This window comes from Capra hircus, chromosome 9 (genome assembly GCF_001704415.2).
Source record: "Capra hircus breed San Clemente chromosome 9, ASM170441v1, whole genome shotgun sequence".
Lineage (NCBI taxonomy): Eukaryota > Metazoa > Chordata > Mammalia > Artiodactyla > Bovidae > Capra > Capra hircus.
The window spans coordinates 11,440,917-11,458,457 of record NC_030816.1 but is presented as its reverse complement, the minus strand read 5'-3'; the positions used below and the strand labels follow the sequence as shown (position 1 = coordinate 11,458,457).

The following is a 17,541-nucleotide window of genomic DNA, read 5'->3' as shown; positions in this document are numbered from 1 at the left end:
GAGAAACCAAATTGCACACGAGATCTTCTCGAGAAGACTGAGAGAGAGAGAGAGAACGGCGCAGAGCGAGGGCGAGCTGACTGCCGAGGGAACTGCCCGAGGGGAGGAGGAATCTTCCAGAGCCCCGGCAAAGACTCCCTTTGGGAGAAAGTCGCAGCACAGTTGAACTTCCAAACGGTGTGTGAGAGCACACACCTCTGAGTCCGACCCGCGTCGGGCAGGTAACGGGCGGTCAGGGTGACCGCGAGTGTCCACCGAAATTCCTCCGGACCACCCGCCCTGCGCCGGACCAACTGCAGCGACTTTTATTGAAAAGAAAGAAAGGAAAGGAGAGAAACAAGAGGAGGGGCTCGAGAAGACGGGGAAAGCGTCCGTAGCCTGAAAGTCTCCAGCGATCTGCCCCGGAGGGCGAGGAGCGAGCTGCCGCGGGGCCGGGCTTGCGCGCGGGCTCCGGGAGCCGAGGCGCGAGGGAGCCGGGACGCTCGGCCCCCGGGAGGAGCGGAGCGCGCCCGGCCTCTGGCGGCGGAGACCCGCCCAGCTCGGGAGTCGGCCCCGGGGGGCGGGGAGGGAGGGGGGACGAGGGGCGGGGTGGTCTCGCGGCCGCCGGACCTTCCACCTCCACACTCGCAGCCGGAGCGCGCCCACCTCTCCCCGAGAGAGCCGCCCTTCGGAGGGGTTCCACTGCGCCCGCAGTGCCTCCTCGGCTCCCCCCGCCCCGGGCTCTCGTTCTCCCGCCTTCTTCGCCGCGTCCAGAGATGCTCCGCCGCAGACCCGGGACCCCTTAGGCGCCTCTTCCCGTGCCTCTGCCAAATCGCGACGCCTGTACTTTTCCAGCTCCCTCTTTCGCTCTTGAAATTGAAAGTTATTGAGGTCGCTCGGGGTTGCTGCTCCAGCAGTTTCCTTCCCCGCCCCCAGGCTCCCCCCGCCCCCCGCAGCCGCCCCCTCCCCCTCCCTCGCCCTGTCCCTCCCTCGCGGCCTCCCTCCTTCCCTCCCTCCACCAGTGGAGCGGCTCCTGCTTGCGAACGGCAGAAGCAGCTCGGGGTCTCTCCGCCGGCCCTTGGCCATGGCCGCGGTGCCCACGGCGCCCGCTCCCCTCCGCTCCCGGGACCCCCGCCGCTGCCTCCGCCACCTCTAAAGCCCGAGGGGCCGCCACCGTCGCCACCGCCCGCCCGGATCCCGCGCAGCCGCGGCGCACCATGCTACCTGCGGCCACCCTGGCGAGGCCGCTCGCTGCTTCTGGAACCCTCACTCGCGGCGTTGACAGCCACCGCACGGGAGCCCCCGCAGCTCAGGGCTCGGACAGTTTGAAAGTACAATAGTTGGTTTCCCTGACCACCCGACCCCACTGCGTTTGCCATCCCGGCTCGCCTGTCGGATCTGAGTGGAGAAGTTGTCCGCAGCTGGGGTTAGCGCTTGCTCTCTCCATACGCCTAACACCTACGTGTATTTCTGAAACAGTCAATCTTAATTAACAATCAAAAGGAAAAAAAAAAGGAGCAAAGGAAGGGAAACATTATTGGGTTACTATGCACTTGCGACTGATTTCTTGGTTTTTTATCATTTTGAACTTTATGGAATACATCGGCAGCCAAAACGCCTCCCGGGGAAGGCGCCAGCGAAGAAGTAAGTGCAGGCTTTTTTACGCATTTGCTCCCTCCCGCCGCGTTCACCTGTCGGGTCGCTTTTCCTTGACTTGAGTCGGCTCACAGCGGCGGCAGTCCTCCCACCCACACCCCACGCCTGGAGAGGAGGTAACAGTTTAGGGTCCGGTGGTTCACGCCTTCCTTTCGGCCGCTCCTCTTGCCCCGCATCTTCCTGGGTGCCATAGTCCGGCGGACCCGGCGCTCCTGTGCTTCCGGCGCCCGCATAACCGCAGGTTAGCGGAAAAGTTCGCTCCTTCGTTAAGACCAGCTCAGGGGACGTGTGCTTTCCTCCCAAGACTGGGACAGGAGCCTCCAGCCCCCAGGCGTCGCGGACGCCCGGCTGGCGGGATGCCCCTGACCCACTGAGTGCCCGCCGGGGGAGGCGCGGCCGCGGCGCCCGCTCACCTTGCGTCGCCGCCTCGCGTGGGGAGACTTCGCGGGGTCCTCCCTCGGCGCAGGGGTCGCGAAGAGCTCTCCCGCCCCTCGGGAAACCAAGAGCCAGCGCCTGCGCTGCCGCTACCCTCAACCACGCGCGAGTGGAACTGTAGGGCGCGCCGGGCGCTCTGGGTTCGCTTGCCTGCGCGCTGGCGGAGCCGCTCGGCGTACGCCTCGGGGGATCGCGAGAGATGCGGAGCCAGCCACTGGGAGCCAAGGGTGCCAGGTTTCCAGTGACAATCTTGCCTGTCACCCGGGAGGGCTTTTACCGTCTCAGGCCCTTTCAAGTGGGTTCCCCGGGGGGCAGACACATACCGAGGATGGGGTTCCCCTAAAGACTCTGGCTCCCCTCCTCGCTTCCCCTTATCCTGACTCCAGTTACTCGGAAAGGTTGGCTGGTGTAGCCTTCCTAGGACTGTGCCATAGCTGGGATGAAACGGGTATCCCTAAGGGCACCTCCATCGCGGCTTGGTCTGTTTCAAGGTGGAGTCTTCCATAGATGAGACAAACCCGAGAAAGGCACTTCTTGCTCTCGGGAAGCCTGGCGCGCTGGGCGCTCTGGCTTCTGTGCAGAAGTGGGGAGTCCCTTCTTCGCAGTTAGAGCCGGAGCGACCCGAGCTCCAGTGTAGGGAGCGCTGGCGGGGACCCGGAGGGAGAAAGCTTCCCGGGGCGCAGAGAACGAGGCTATTGCCTTGACCAACTCAGACCTCCGCCGCCCGGGAGTCAATGACGCTTGGCGGCGCCTGCTCCGGTGCGCAGAGCCAGCTCCCAGCGCTGGCCCGCGAAGCCCCTCGGGGTAAGCGTGGGTAACAGCGCAGAAGACACAGCATGGGTTTGTGTGAGATGGAGATTTAGTAATCGCTTCTCCGCCGCTACTTGTGCCCTGTCCCTGGATGTGAGGGTCTCCTGAAAGCCCCCTTTGTGCCGCTTGCCTAAAGCAGACAAGGTCTGATTCACCTGAAAATTGTCTTTAAAAAACATAGCTGAGCCAAAGCTCCAGGGGCTCCTGCCCAGCCTCACTGCCTCTAGGATCGCGTAGCAAGGGGCAGGAGGGCCTAATCTAAACATGTCAGGGCATCCGATTTATTTTTCTTGGCCTCTGAATGGTTGTAGTCTTCAAAATTCTTCCACCTACCCTTCCACTCGAGCCTTGCGGCTGCCTCACGAAACAAATGGCTTGGGACTCGAGCCTTGCCCTAGTTCCTGGCAGTCCCCAGGTCCCCTTCTTGCAGAGTCCGGCTCGAGGGCACTGAGTCTCTCCCGCAGGTCGATGGCGAGAAAGAGATGCTAGGCGCAAGTGCAGCCTCCTGCCTTCCCCTCCCATCTTCCAGCCAGTACCCCACCCGGCGTCCATGGCTCACACCCTTTTCCACCCTACCGAGGATCCCAGGGCCAGGAGCCCCACAATTGCAAGGGAGGGACAGGGTCTTGCGTGTCAGAGTTGTCTCCGATTCCGAGGTCGGGGCGGGGGAGGGCTGTTAGCGATGAAAGGCACCGGCAAGAAAGCTGACCACCCATTGGTTCTCACTTCCCCAGCGAGGATAGCGGTGCTGCCCCAAGTCTTCTGAGAGCAGAGGGGGATGATGCACCTCTGGGCTTGAACTGGAGAGGATTTACAGAGTCTAAAGACGAGCTGCTTTTTGATCTGCCTTCATCGTCTCAAGGCCAAGTCAAAGGCGCCCTCTTGTTGTGCAGCGGGGATGAGAGACGAAGTGGGTGGAACTGTGTTGAAATTCCGATTGTGCTGTAGGTGTGGGGCCGGGAGAGAATTCCCCTAGCAGGGGATGCTCCTTGCTCCTTCACGCTTGAGTCTTGCCTTTGCTACTGGGGTTTGCTGGTGCAATTATGGGAGAGGGGCGACCCCTTGCGTTCTCTGAGGAGACAGATTCTCTTGGCAGGTGTAGCATGGGGCTTGTTCGGTTATTTTGAGAATGGGGAAAGGGTAAGAGGGTAAAGAGAGAGATTTGTTAAAAAATCCAGAAATTCAAGGTCAGATTGCATGTTCACATACTCATTGTTTGGAAAATCTCTGGGGAAAAAAGTTTTCTCAAGTAGAGACTGGGAAAAAGTTGTTTAAATGAAAAATAAGGTAGTAGAGGTATTCTAGAAAGAAGCAGTCTTTGCTCTTTATTCTTCAAGAGACAATTAAAGTATTTAAGGGTATCCATTTTGTCCTTAGAGTTAAATAGCTTCACTATCCTAAACTTTAAAATCTTAACCAATGATAGAAAATTGAGAACTATTTTTCAAAATTTTTAAAGCGGTCTCTTGAATGTTTTGGTGGAAAAGTTTCTTGCAAAAAAAAATTCATTTGCAGTGTTAAATATTATCAAGTATAAGGAGCCATGACTAATCCTCAGATAATGGAGATAAAGGTAAAGGTGAAGGTGTAGTCGCTCAGTCGTGTCCGACTCTTTGCGACCCCGTGGACTGTAGCCTACCAGGCTCCTCCGTCCAGGGGATTCTCCAGGCAAGAATACTGGAGTGGGTTGCCATTTCCTTCTCCAGGGGATCTTCCCGACCCAGGGATCGAACCCAGGTCTCCCGCATTGGAGGCAGACGCTTTAACCTCTGAGCCACCAGCGAAGCAGCTATATCAGTAATCCCGTTTTCCCTCAGGCAACTGGTATACCGTTTAACTCTACTTTGTTCTAAACTAGTTTCTTGTTTCCTTTTATAAAAGAAACATTTTAAACAGGAGTTTGATACTTTAAGAAATACTTATTGCGTTATGGATAAGGATCTGCCTGCAATGCAGGAGGTGTGGGTTCCAGCAGGGGTCAGGAAGGTCCCCTGAAGAAGGTAACGGCAACCCACTACAGTATTCTTGCCTGAAAAATCCCATAGACAGAGGAGCCCGGTGGGCTACAGTCCATAACATGACAAGAGTCAGACACAACTTAACAACTGAACCACCACCACCATGGCATTATGCATGAAAAAATACCCAATAACTTTATTATCTACTTGGATTCATATACAGCTCCTAGAGTTGGCTAAGTTGAATTTACTTAAGATAAACATGGAATGCAATCCTCATTCAACAGTCCTCAACCAGAAATGTTTTCAGAGGATGTTACATAAAGAATCCTCAATCCAGTTTTAAAATCATTTCCCACCCAGCCTTTGCTACTTGATAGAGTTAGCTTCTGAATTCTAGATTATCTGCTAACAAAAGTAAAGGTTGTGTTTGCCATAATAACCGCAGTATCATACAATTGTACCACACTTTTAACTTGAGTTGCTTGCTAGGGACCCTATATAGCCACTTGAGGTATAGAGGCCGGTATTAATATACCCATTTTACAGGGAAAGAACCCAAGAAACAGAGGCTAAGTAATCTATACAAAGCTGTAGGATACTGAATGGAACTTGTCTCCTGCTATTATGCTATATGCTAATCCATGTCTGAGAGTAGATGTCAGGAGTATTAGATAATAAATCTGATTATCTCCAAACCATCATTTATCCTGTGTTTGGAGAATAAGCTCTTATGGTTGACTGGACGTTTTTGAACTGTTCTTTCTATGTATTATACATTAATGATTGGTGTCAAAGAGTTAAATACCTGATAGTTTGCTAAGTATAATATATTATTTGGTTATTAGGAAGACATTTAGGTTCATATTATGCCAGAATACTATTGTGAGAAACAACAGATGCCATTATGGTATCCTTTTTTATTTGATGCCATCTATTAATTCATTTTTAATTGCTTAGATTCCAGATAGATCCAGATTTTGACAAGCCATTGTATGCATAATAATTACCAAGCTCCCATTGCACAATCTATAAAATTTTTTTTAATATTTCATAAAGATGTTTGAAATAAAGGAGTAAGAACACAAGAAAAATTATTTTAATGGTGACAAACTGAAAAATGATGAATACAGTGGCCATTGCTCATGATATCTTGGTTGTTGAGCCATTCTCTGAAATTATGATACACTCTTGATGATTATATAACTCACTGGGGAAATAACAGGTTAACTGTAAGACAGAAAAATTGTTCATTCTACTATACTTTTGGTGATATTAATTTTGGATGAAAGTGTGTCTGGTTTGGAAGTTGACCACAGTGCATTTTTTCACTTGTCCACTTTTGTTACCAGTCTACCTTGTTTTTGAGAGAAACACTGTTTAATGGATGGAGAGATGAGTAAAATTTGCTAGAGAAAATATATTCTGCAACATATCGTATGATATATTCATAAATCAAAGCCCCAAATTCTTAAGTAAGCAGTGATGGCAACATCTAAATATAAGCAAAGATCTATTTTTGTGAATTCTAATTTAATCATTATTACACTATCAAAATTGTTTCTTAAAATATCTCTTTGTCGTACTATTTTAATCCTTGATCACTTCAATAGAATGATTTTACTAAGAGTATTAAGTATGATAGTTTTTAAATATTGTCTTTTTAGTCCCAAGTTATTCTATGTAAAGTCATTGACAATATAATAGGCATAAAATTGATCAATGTCATTACTTCAGTATTTTTTAAGCATGAAATACGAATGGCCTTTTAGCTTGTAAGTAAATAAGTTTTGTTCAATCGTTTCTCCATTAAATATTTCCTGGAATTTAATATTTTACAAGTTGGGTCCCCAGAAAGTGATGAATGGGGAATTACAATATGTAGTTAATTTTGATTTTCAAATTATGGAGAAACTCTCACCACACTACTGCAAAACAAGTTTATTAGTCATCTGATCACTTGAGGCTATTTCAATCTGAACAGAGATCTCCAGGTTGCTACTATTTCAAATATTTCTAGTTAAATGGTTAATCTTTTCTTTAAAAAAATGCAATCATTCTTTTAAATTGTATGTATTATTGATAGAATACTGTATGCTGTAAGATCCCTATGTAGAGGTAAGATGACATGACCCCTCTGCAATTACAAGAATAAACTGTCAAAAAATAAAACTATTCCACATACAACAGTTTTCTAAATCATCTTCCCCCTGCTTTATCTCTATCCAAATGTTTCACTTTGGACATTGTCCTAACCTCTCTTCCCACTTCCTTACTATTCACTCTCCCCAGCCCCCAAAACATTTTTTTCCAAGTAGTGAATTCTTGAAATGCCATCAGAGTGGGTATTATGTTTCATGAAATGTAAGAATCAACTTTGGTTACCATTAGGAAAACATCATTCAGTTTTGAGAGCATGGTAAGGATCATGTAAGACAGTGTGTTGAAATTATATGTTTTACTTGGTTAGGACTTTTTCTTCTCTGAACAGTGCATTGTACACTGGCATTTTTTTGAGAATGATCATTTGTAAAAGCATTGCATCATAAATTATATAGATTTTTTGTTTTTGCCTTGCTTTTGATTTTGAGGAAAGATGTGGGTTGCTTTCTTAATTGTGAATTTTTTCTTAAGGTTTAAAATGATTGGATTTGTCTTAAATTTACCGTATGTTGGCCAACCTAGTAAGTTTGAAATGCTTTGTAGCTATATCTTAGCAAACATATAGCAGAGAAACATATAAAGTATAAAATACATAGCTGTAAAAGATGCTGTCCATTTTTTCTATTTATTTAGTTCTGTCCATCAATCTTTCCATTCAGGGTTATTCTAGTATTCTGATTAAAGTAGTTATCCAACACTGCTGAAAAGAATGGAATGTTCCATTCTCAAGGATGGTAGGGGTGCTGATGATGCCACTGAGTATTAAGAAATCCCACTTTCTGCTCTGAGGGTATTTCAACAACATGAAACTTTTAAGCACAAGGCCTGAATTCTTTTTACCTAACTTCTCTTCCCACTTCCTCACTATTCACAATTATTCAAACCATAAAAAGTTTGAATAATTTCAAAAACTCATTTTAAAAAAGACATGTTTGCAGGTGCCTCTTATCTGATAAGAATGTTTCTGCCTTATTTGTAATCTTGGCAAGGGAGCTAGTTACCATCTGCTGTAACTAAAATTCTTCTGAAAGTTTTTAAAGAAAATTTAATGGTACTAAAGGATATGATTGCCCAACTAAATACATATTTAATGGCCTTTAACTCTCTTTATGCTTTATGCCTTATGCAAGTATCCAACCCAGTCTTCAAATTACTACTTTATTAGGCTTCCTTCTGACCTGAATAATTTGATGGATAACAGCAAACATACATAAATCCATGGTAGAGACGGAGACCTAAGACATCACTGAAGGAGAATAAGACTGAGAAGTAGAAGACCTGGGTCCTAGGTCCAGCGCTGCTTGTAATATCTGAATATCCCAGGCAAGCCCTTATACCACACAAAGCTTCAGCTCCTCATCTGTGAAGTGAGGGGGTTGGTTAAAAATTTAGAGCTAAATGATTCTTATAGTCTCTTCAACCTTTAATCTTTTGGTATAAGAGCATGAAGCATGAGCGGAAGTGGGGAGTTATTTCTTCTAAACTTAGCTATCTTATTTAACTAAGTTTAGTAGATGACGAATATAAATGAATATAAGAAGTATTCATTTCATTTCAGTTCAGTTCAGTTCAGTCGCTCAGTCGTGTCCAACTCTTTGCGACCCCATGAATCACAGCTCGCCAGGTCTCCCTGTCCATCACTAACTCCCGGAGTTCATGCAGACTCACGTCCATCGAGTCAGTGATGCCATCCAGCCATCTCATCCTCTGTCGTCCCCATCTCCTCCTGCCCCCAATCCCTCCCAGCATCAGAGTCTTTTCCAATGAATCAACTCTTCACATGAGGTGGCCAAAGTACTGGAGTTTCAGCTTTAGCATCATTCCTTCCAAAGAAATCCCAGGGCTGATCTCCTTCAGAATGGACTGGTTGGATCTCCTTGCAGTCCAAGGGACTCTCAAGAGTCTTCTCCAACACCACAGTTCAAAACCATCAATTCTTCAGTGCTCAGCCTTCTTCACAGTCCAACTCTCACATCCATACATGACCACAGTCCAACTCTCACATCCATACATGACCACAGTCCAACTCTCACATCCACGACATGGCCACAGTCCAACTCTCACATCCATACATGACCACAGTCCAACTCACATCCACGACATGGCCACTGGAAAAGCCCATCTGTGTAGCACATGAACTACTTCTGCCACATGCCCACAGAGTAATTGTCTAGCCTCAGTAACAACCAGTTAGGTTGTCCATCCTTGACTAGATGGACCTCTGTTGGCAAAGTAATATCTCTGCTTTTCAATATGCTCTCTAGGTTGGTCATAACTTTTCTTCCAAGGAGTAAGTATCTTTTAATTTCATGGCTGCAGTCACCATCTGCAGTGATTTTGTAATTTCATCTTATAAAGATTAATAAGTAACTTATCAACATAGAGACTGAATTAATTATGGTATCCCACACATCCTCCCCCCCCATCACAATTTCTAGAGCCAGAAGACTATGACCGTAGCATCAGTCCACACACTCCATCTTCAGCAAATTCATTTTGTCCTTAGACATAAGAGTCACAGGGAACTGGTTTGGAATCCCAACCAGAGAGATGCTTCAGAACTCCCTTACATGTCAGGCTTTTAGAAGTGGCCTGTGCTGGGGGTGGAAGTGGCAATTACAGTGACCCAGGTTTAAGTGATAAGGCCCTGTGTTATGACAGTGACTGAGCAGAGTGCGTATGAAGGGAAAAGAGGAAGAGAGCCTTGTTTGTCACCACACTTTGGAGTAAAAGGACTCAGATCTGGTGAGAAGCAAGGCGCTTCATCTGGGCTTCCCTCGTGGCTCAGCTGGTAAGGAATCTGCCTGCAGTGCGGGAGACCTGGGTTTTATTCATGGGTTGGGAAGATCCCCTGGATAAGGGAACGCTACCCACTTCAGTATTCTGGCCTGGAGAATTCCATGGACTGTATAGTCCCAGTCCATGGGGTTGCAAAGAGTCAGACACAACTGAGCCACTTTCACTCACTTCACTTCATCTGTTTTAAGGGGCCTAATATATCATTCTCAACATATATGCCCTTTTTGTGCACATAAGAGAGCGGTCACTGGTATCAGGAGCTTTAATTTTACATTGCCAAGACTTCTAACTGAAAATCATACTTGAAAGTCTCATCAACTGTGGCACTGTATTAGTTTGCCACAGATCTTAGGGGACCTAAAAAAGTTTATAGTAAGGGAAGATGTTTCCTTAAAGAGTAAAAGAGATTTTTTTATATCGTTCCACTTGGATCTAGCATCTACTCATGGTATTCTACTTTCAAGCAGAGTTTTCAAAGTACACTCTCTTAAAATAAGAAATTCTCCAGTGGGGAAGAAGGGAGGGAAGGATAGTTAGGGACTTTGGGATGGTCATGTACACACTGCTATATTTAAGATGGGTAACCAACAAGGACCTACTGTATAGCACATGGGATTCTGCTCAGTGTTACGTGCAGCCTAGATGGGAGGGGAGTCGGGGGGAAAATGGGTACATGTATATGTATGACTTAATTCCTTCACTGTTCACCCGAAACTATCACAGCAGTGTTAATCGATTATATCCCAATAAAAAGTTTAAAAATAAAATTTAAAAAACACAAATTCTCAGAATGGATTGAAACTTGAAGAAATTCAGTCCATCTATGTAGCACATGAACTGCTTCTGCAACACGCCCACCGAGTAATTGTCTAGCCTCAGTAACAACCAGTTAGGGCTTCTCTGGTGGCTCAGACGGCGAAGAATCTGCCTGCAATGCAGGAGACCTGGACTCGATCCTTGGATTGGGAAGATCCCCTAGAGAAAGGAATGGCAACCCACTCCAGTGTTCTTGCCTGGAGAATCCCAAGGACAGAGGAGCTTGGTTGGCTCCATGGGGTCGCAGAGTTGGACATGACTGAGTGACTAACACTACTACTCAGTAACAACCAGGTCCCATGCCTTTGCTTGCTTCTCCTAGTCAAGTTGGGTCTTCTGTATCAGGAAGCAGGATATATTTTCTAGCATGCCTGTTCTTCTGAGTAACTGACAGGGGCATAAGATTGAGATTTAGTTACCTTAAAACTTCTTTCTAAAATGAATACACAATAATTCAATGCACCCTATTCACTCCCAAAAATTGCCCTTAGAAAACTAGCTGGTAAGCACATTTATAATTATACCCCAATACAAAGCACATTCCTGAGAGTAAGTGGTAAAGCAGCCCCCATTTTATAACCACATAATACAAGCCACCACCACACAATATAAAATCACATAATTTGTGAAATGCTTATTTTAGAACACCCTTTTCTTAACATATGCTTGATTAGCTGGTAAGAAAAAGAGCAGCTATTTTCCCATTGTTATGTGCCCTCATACAATGGGACTGCACGTATGTGAACACGGTCATCTCGTCAAAGGCTGTCCTGTAAGAAGAGGCAGAGTCAGTCACATTTAAATAAGAAGAGGTGAAATGTTATGACAAAGTGTGTATCCTTGTGGCAGCTATGGTCCTCAGAACCACTGTTATATTCACATGCATTCTGTCTGAACGTGCATTTGTATTTATTTATTAAAGTGAGTAATGTGACGATGATGATTTTAATAGGTGCTGTGTTTTAACCACATGTGGGTGCCAGACTCTGTCCTTGATGTTTTTGCAAATATTATCTCACTGAGTGCTCACACTTAACCTGTAAGACAGGTGCCAATAGTCTCATATCAGTTGCCTGAGGTCACTTGAGTAAGATGTGGTACCTGGGATTCCAGCCCAGGACTGACTTCAAAGCTCATGGCCTTCCTTGATTTTTCCATGTCACTTCAGCTGTTGGGATTGGCGTACTTGAAGCAATCACGGCAGGGGATGGGACGGGGGCTCTCAAACCCTACCCTACTTTTTTTCTTTCCCTTACTCTCATTGCTTAGTATCTCTTCCTCCTCATTTAACAAACCACAAGCCTTCTTCAGACTTTTACTCCAGAGGTTGCTTCTGGTATTCTAATACTCTTTCCCGCATCTCTTTCCTTTCTTGGTTGTTTTTCCTCTCCTTTCTTAAACCTGCCCTACTGATAGTTTTTAAACATAGAAAGTTGCTTAGAAGCAATAGAATAGCACAGTTTATATGAAGTACTTGAAGATTATTCTTCCCATCTATGGTGTGCAATTCAAGAGAACACTAACTAAGGCATGAGAATGTGGGCAAAGTCTGTAATTTTGCAGTTAAATATCAAAATCGTTCTATGTAATTTATAACCACAATAGATATTTCACTGCCTAGTGTTTGTTATCCAGAAAAGTTATCTTTATGGTGCTTCATAAAATCTCTTATTTATATTCCTTTTACCATGAGCATTAACAGTAACCTCCACCCTGAATTCTTGCTTTATGGGCCTTGGTACAGTGATTTTCTACCCTAACTTCAAATTAGAATCACCTGGGGATCTTTAAAAAAAAAAAAGTCAGGCTCCACCCTAGACCAGATACAACCATCTCTGGGGATGGGACCTGGACATCTGCACTTTCAAAAGCAATCCTGGTGATGCTAAGATGCAGTCAAAACTGAAAAGTTCTATGGAAACCTTCATCTGAGGATAACACTGACAACTCAACAATTTGAAAACAATGCCCGTTTCTTGAGAGCTAGACAAACAAAATAGACTTCTAGGGATTATGTTAAGAGATGAGATCTGTGTCACGGAACAGATAGTAGCTTTAAAATGTAAAGCATTTGTTTATCTGATAGCCCCAGATTGTCAATCAGGTGAGTCCTGTTTAAACTTGTGGCACTGACTGGTGCAGCCAAGATCATGTGATTTAGAATTGTCTTGTTCAGAGAGTCGAAGGAGAGATAGCAGAGTGCACACAGTGGGGCATGTTGGAGGGCGTAACAGACACTGCTGTTGGTTTCCCTGACGGGAGCCTTGCTGCCAAGAGAAGTGGATTCAGGAGTCAGGGTGCTTGCTGGTGAACTACAGCAGGGGTGAGGGAGCCAGTAAATAGGATGGAAGATGAGGCATCAGCCATACCAAAGATGTTTTTTCAGAGCTGCAGAATCATAAACAACTGTTTTCATGTATTACCAGATGATTGTGCCCTAGAGTCCTCTTTGTTTTCAGGAAAAGCGAAATGGTTAGGAAATAGCCTCTCATAAGAAATAAACATCTTTTTCTTTTATGATTTCTACAATTCCTGACTAACTTTAGATTGACTACTACTGGTGATCAATGAAACTACTATAAACAGCACAGTTTTAACTCCATCTTAATGGGTGAAGTTTTGCAGTAAGTTGTTTATTCTTGAATTTGCTGTTCTTACTTCCCCCCTAATGTGCTTTTCTTCAAGTGGTTATCTTCATTAAATCTTGTTTATTATTCTTTTCTAGCCCACGAACGATGTTCAGACCTTGCCATAAACCAGGGAAAACTCCATGTAAAAGTGAAGTGGAAGTCTGGGCTTCCTGTCAGACTTAATTCTGCTTGTTAAGGGGGCTCCTTGGGAGAATTTGGGTTCCAGGGAGTCACTAGGCCAAATCCCAATAACCACAATTGCCAAAAGCAATTAGACTGAGGAAAGCCAGGCTTTGGGGGCAGAGGGTCATCACAGCACGCTTGAGCCATTGCTCCGTGGTCAGACCTAGTTACTTGTCCCTGGGGATTGGGAGCAATCATGAGTTACAGGCAGCAGGAAGCCCACCAGAAAACAATGCTTTTCCACCAATTTTTTTCCTCAATAGGTTATTCACGCTACGCATGCACGAGATGGAAACATGCCGCCAGTATACGTGCCCAGTGCAAATCACGGTCATCTTATAAACCACCTTCTGCCTGCATGAGGGCAAACCACACATACAGAGCCCCAGCTGCCACCACTGCAAGCTCTCCTCCCTTCCTGAGTAGATAAAAAGAACTCAAGGAATGCCGCCTGAGTCTTTGTACAAGAGGTGTCCGATTAGGATGGGGAGGGAAGGGAAAGGAGCTTTGTAAACATCCTAAGGTCAATTTAGATATAACATTACTGAAGTAATATTTGGAAATAAGAAAATAGAAGTACATTACACAGGATAGGAGCCGTAAAACCTCCAGAGCTAGGAAAAGACCAAGAGCAAACTTAGGATTTCTTTTACTGAAAACAATGCCATTTTGAGGTGTGGCACTGTCAGTAGCTAAGTCAAAATTATTAAGAGCTAAGTGGTGCTCTAATTTTAAGCTCTCAATATGTTAGAAAGTAGAAGTTCTAGTGGTAAAGAACCTTCCTGTCAATGCAGAAGATGTAAGAGAAGTTGGTTTGATCCCTGGGTTGGGAAGATCCCCTGGAGGAGGGCATGGAAACCCACTCCAGTACTCCTGCCTGGAGAACCCCATGAACAAAGGCGCCTGGAGGGCTAGAGTCCACAGGGTCACAAGGAGTCAGGCGTGCCTGAAGCAACTTAGCATGGGAGAAGACTGTTAAACCTTGCTATAGGAAAATATTCAAGTAGCACATATGTATCTATCCTGAATCATCTCAGTGAAAGTTCACTTTTGAAACTATTGGCATTGCCTCAAATACCCAGAAAGGTTTCTCTGTCACCTCAAGTGGATCTTTAGTTGAACAAAGATAGAGTCCCCACTGATCAGTGTCCTAAATGTGGTAAGTCTGACATTCTTTTATGATTCAGAATGATGTCAGTATATTTCAGTACTCCTGTAATCTTAAACCTTAGACTCCTGTGACCTGAATCTCTCTTTGTTTAAACATGTGGATGGGTGATATTGCTTTTTTTAAATCCACAGAAAGGCAAGAAGTCAGAATGTTATTCTTGCCAGCCTTCTGTGGCAACTGGCAATCTCCAGGTAACACTGGGCAAGTAAACTCTGACCTTATGCCCTTTGCCAAAGAGTTATCATGATCTGCTATCAATATGATAGCAGTTTAGTGAAATCATGTATTTTATTTTCTTTGGTCTTAAATTTGACCATGAGCTGATTTAAGAATGGAAGAATCTTAACTTTTGGAAATTTAGTAGCAAAATGTGCTTACTTGTATCATACCTTTTGATGACATGTAGTTTCTGCCATTAAATACTTAAGATATATACTAATATTGCCTGACTCTTGAGAGTCTTGAGAGACTCTTGAGAGTCCCTTGGACTGCAAGGAGATCCAGCCAGTCCATCCTAAAGGAGATCAGTCCTGAGTGTTCATTGGAAGGACTGATGTTGAAGTTAATACTCCATTACTTTGACCACCTGATGCAAGAGCTGACTCCTTGGAAAAGACCCTGATGCTGGGAAAGATTGAAGGCAGGAGGAGAAGGGGCTGACAGAGGATGAGATGGTTGGATGGCATTACTGACTCAATAGACATGAGTTTGAGTAAACTCTGGGAGTTGATGATGGACAGGGAGGCCTGACGTGCTCCAGTCCATGGAGTTGCAAAGAGTTGGACACAACTGAGCGACTGAACTGAACCTGAACCTGAATGTTGCCTGGCCACAAACTAAAGGACCACATATTGAGCCACTTCCCTGGTGGCTCAGACAGTAAAAAATCTGCCTGCAATGTGGGAGACTTGGATTCAGTCCCTGGGTCAAGAAGACCCCCTGGAGAAGAGAATGGCCACCTACTCCAGTATTCTTGCCTGGAGAACCCCATGGACAGAGGAGCCTGGTGGGCTACAGTCCATGGGGTCGCAAAGAGTCAGACACAACTAAGCAACTAACAGTTTGACTTTTCATTGAGTCCCTGAAGATTTGTCTCTTACAGATTTCAGTCTTATTTTCCAGTGTATGACCTATTTGTCGATCTCAGTTTAAAAGGACCCTCATTGCTATTAGGTAACAAGAAGTAAAGCCCAAAGGTCGTGTCCTTAAGCCCCTCCGGTCTCAATTCACACTCATTTGATGCCAATATTAAGATGTTAACTTGTAGCCCCCTCCACAAAGACTAAGGTAATTTAAAATAGGCAGTGTCTCCTGTAGCATATTTCTAAGACATCCATCCAGCATTCCAGTTCTGTCCAGAGCTTGATGTAAATCCAAGCTTTTAACATAGATCAGTGGGATTCCCTTGGAAGCCAGCTAGACTTGCAGGATCATGTCAATGCATTCTTGGCCCTAGTACAATCAGTAGCATGCACCGTTCTCCCGAGCATGGAGCCTCCAGGAGCCGGCGCTAATTCGAATGTGTTTGCAGACTTGTGAGCATTATGTGCCCATACCTCAACATTTAATTTCCAATAGAATAAGGGAGATTTCCAGCAAGAGTAGCTCTAGACCATCTCAGGCTGCTTCTACTGTTTCCAGTACCCACATGGACATCTCATTGACTTTCTCGAATTCATTGTCAACCGTTTGCCTTTGAGCTTAATAAACTGCCCATACTATAATGGCGTGCTTACAAACCTAGAAACCTTTGTGGAATCATTTTTTAACCAAACTACTTCATTCATAGACTTTGGGGGCAGAAATACCATCATTCACCAGATAAGAACACATTTCAAGTGAAAATTGCGGAGATTTTCCTGTGCAGGATATTTTCTCTGCCCTTTCTAGCCCAAACTTACTTCCTCATCCACTCCTTAAATTCTAAACCATTACTAAGATGAGTCGAATAGCTTTAATTTTAGGCTCTTCCAAAGAAAAAACAAACACACAGACAGCGGAGTTAATTTATAAAACACTGCTACATTTATCTTGGCAGGTTTCACTTCTCTCCTGTCTAACTCTTGCATGCTGACTCTCTCGCCTAGCAATTCATGGAGGGAACAAGACATTTCTATATATTAAAGCACCTTAAGGGCCATTGCATAAAATGATTTCAATGTTTCTTCACACTTCCTGTACAAGATTCTTTCGTCATACACTTTTTTTTTTTTTTTTTTTTTTGCTGTGTCTCTGAAACCTAAACCGTCCCTTTTACTTTAAACCTAAAGCCAATGGAGAACCATTTTTACAAGAGCAATAAATGAAAGTGGCTGTTCAGATACTTCACTTGAATTGGTCTACACACTGAAGTACCTTTTTGTTAATACAAACCCCTCATGTTCCAGCAAGAAGCTTCCTGAAAATCTAGGACTGCTTAGGATTAGACAACCAAGGACCAGGAATCTCCCCTCCCCCTAACACCAGCTCCCTGCTCCTGGGAGTATGCCAGCAATTTTGCAGGATTCATTCTGACAACTGTTCTGGTGTAAATATTTAGAGAAATCCTTTCCATTAGAGATGAAACAAAGTGTAAGTAACTGTTCCCGAATGATAGATCTTATTAATGTTTGCAACAACAAGCCTTATGCTATCTGATGCACAGATTCCAATATGGGACACTAGAGAAAAAGGTGAAGGGGGAAAAAAAATCAAGACAAGAGTTAGATTGAACTCTATGTAACCTGAGCTGCAAAATATTATTTTAAGTTATCTCCAGAGAGATGACATGTTTTAATGTACACAGAATGTAGGAGAAATGAGTTCAATTAAATTGAGAATAGTAAAACTTGGCTACTGGTGTTTTTAATAAAAAAGTGACGGGCAATTGCAGATTTTTTGATCAACCCTGTATTTTTTGATCAAATACAGTTCTTAGCTATTTCTCCATATTCCCAACAAA

At 44.8% G+C, this 17,541-nt stretch overlaps 1 protein-coding gene across 1 annotated transcript in view; it reads left to right on the top strand.

The window, feature by feature from the left end:
- Positions 996–17,541, top strand: part of RSPO3 (R-spondin 3) — a 93,732-nt gene continuing 77,186 nt past the window's right edge. Inside the window, exon 1 of the mRNA XM_005684479.2 lies at positions 996–1,623. Within this exon, the coding sequence (XP_005684536.1) occupies positions 1,527–1,623 (97 nt within the window). The 5' untranslated portion in view covers positions 996–1,526. The remainder of the gene's footprint in view (positions 1,624–17,541) is intronic.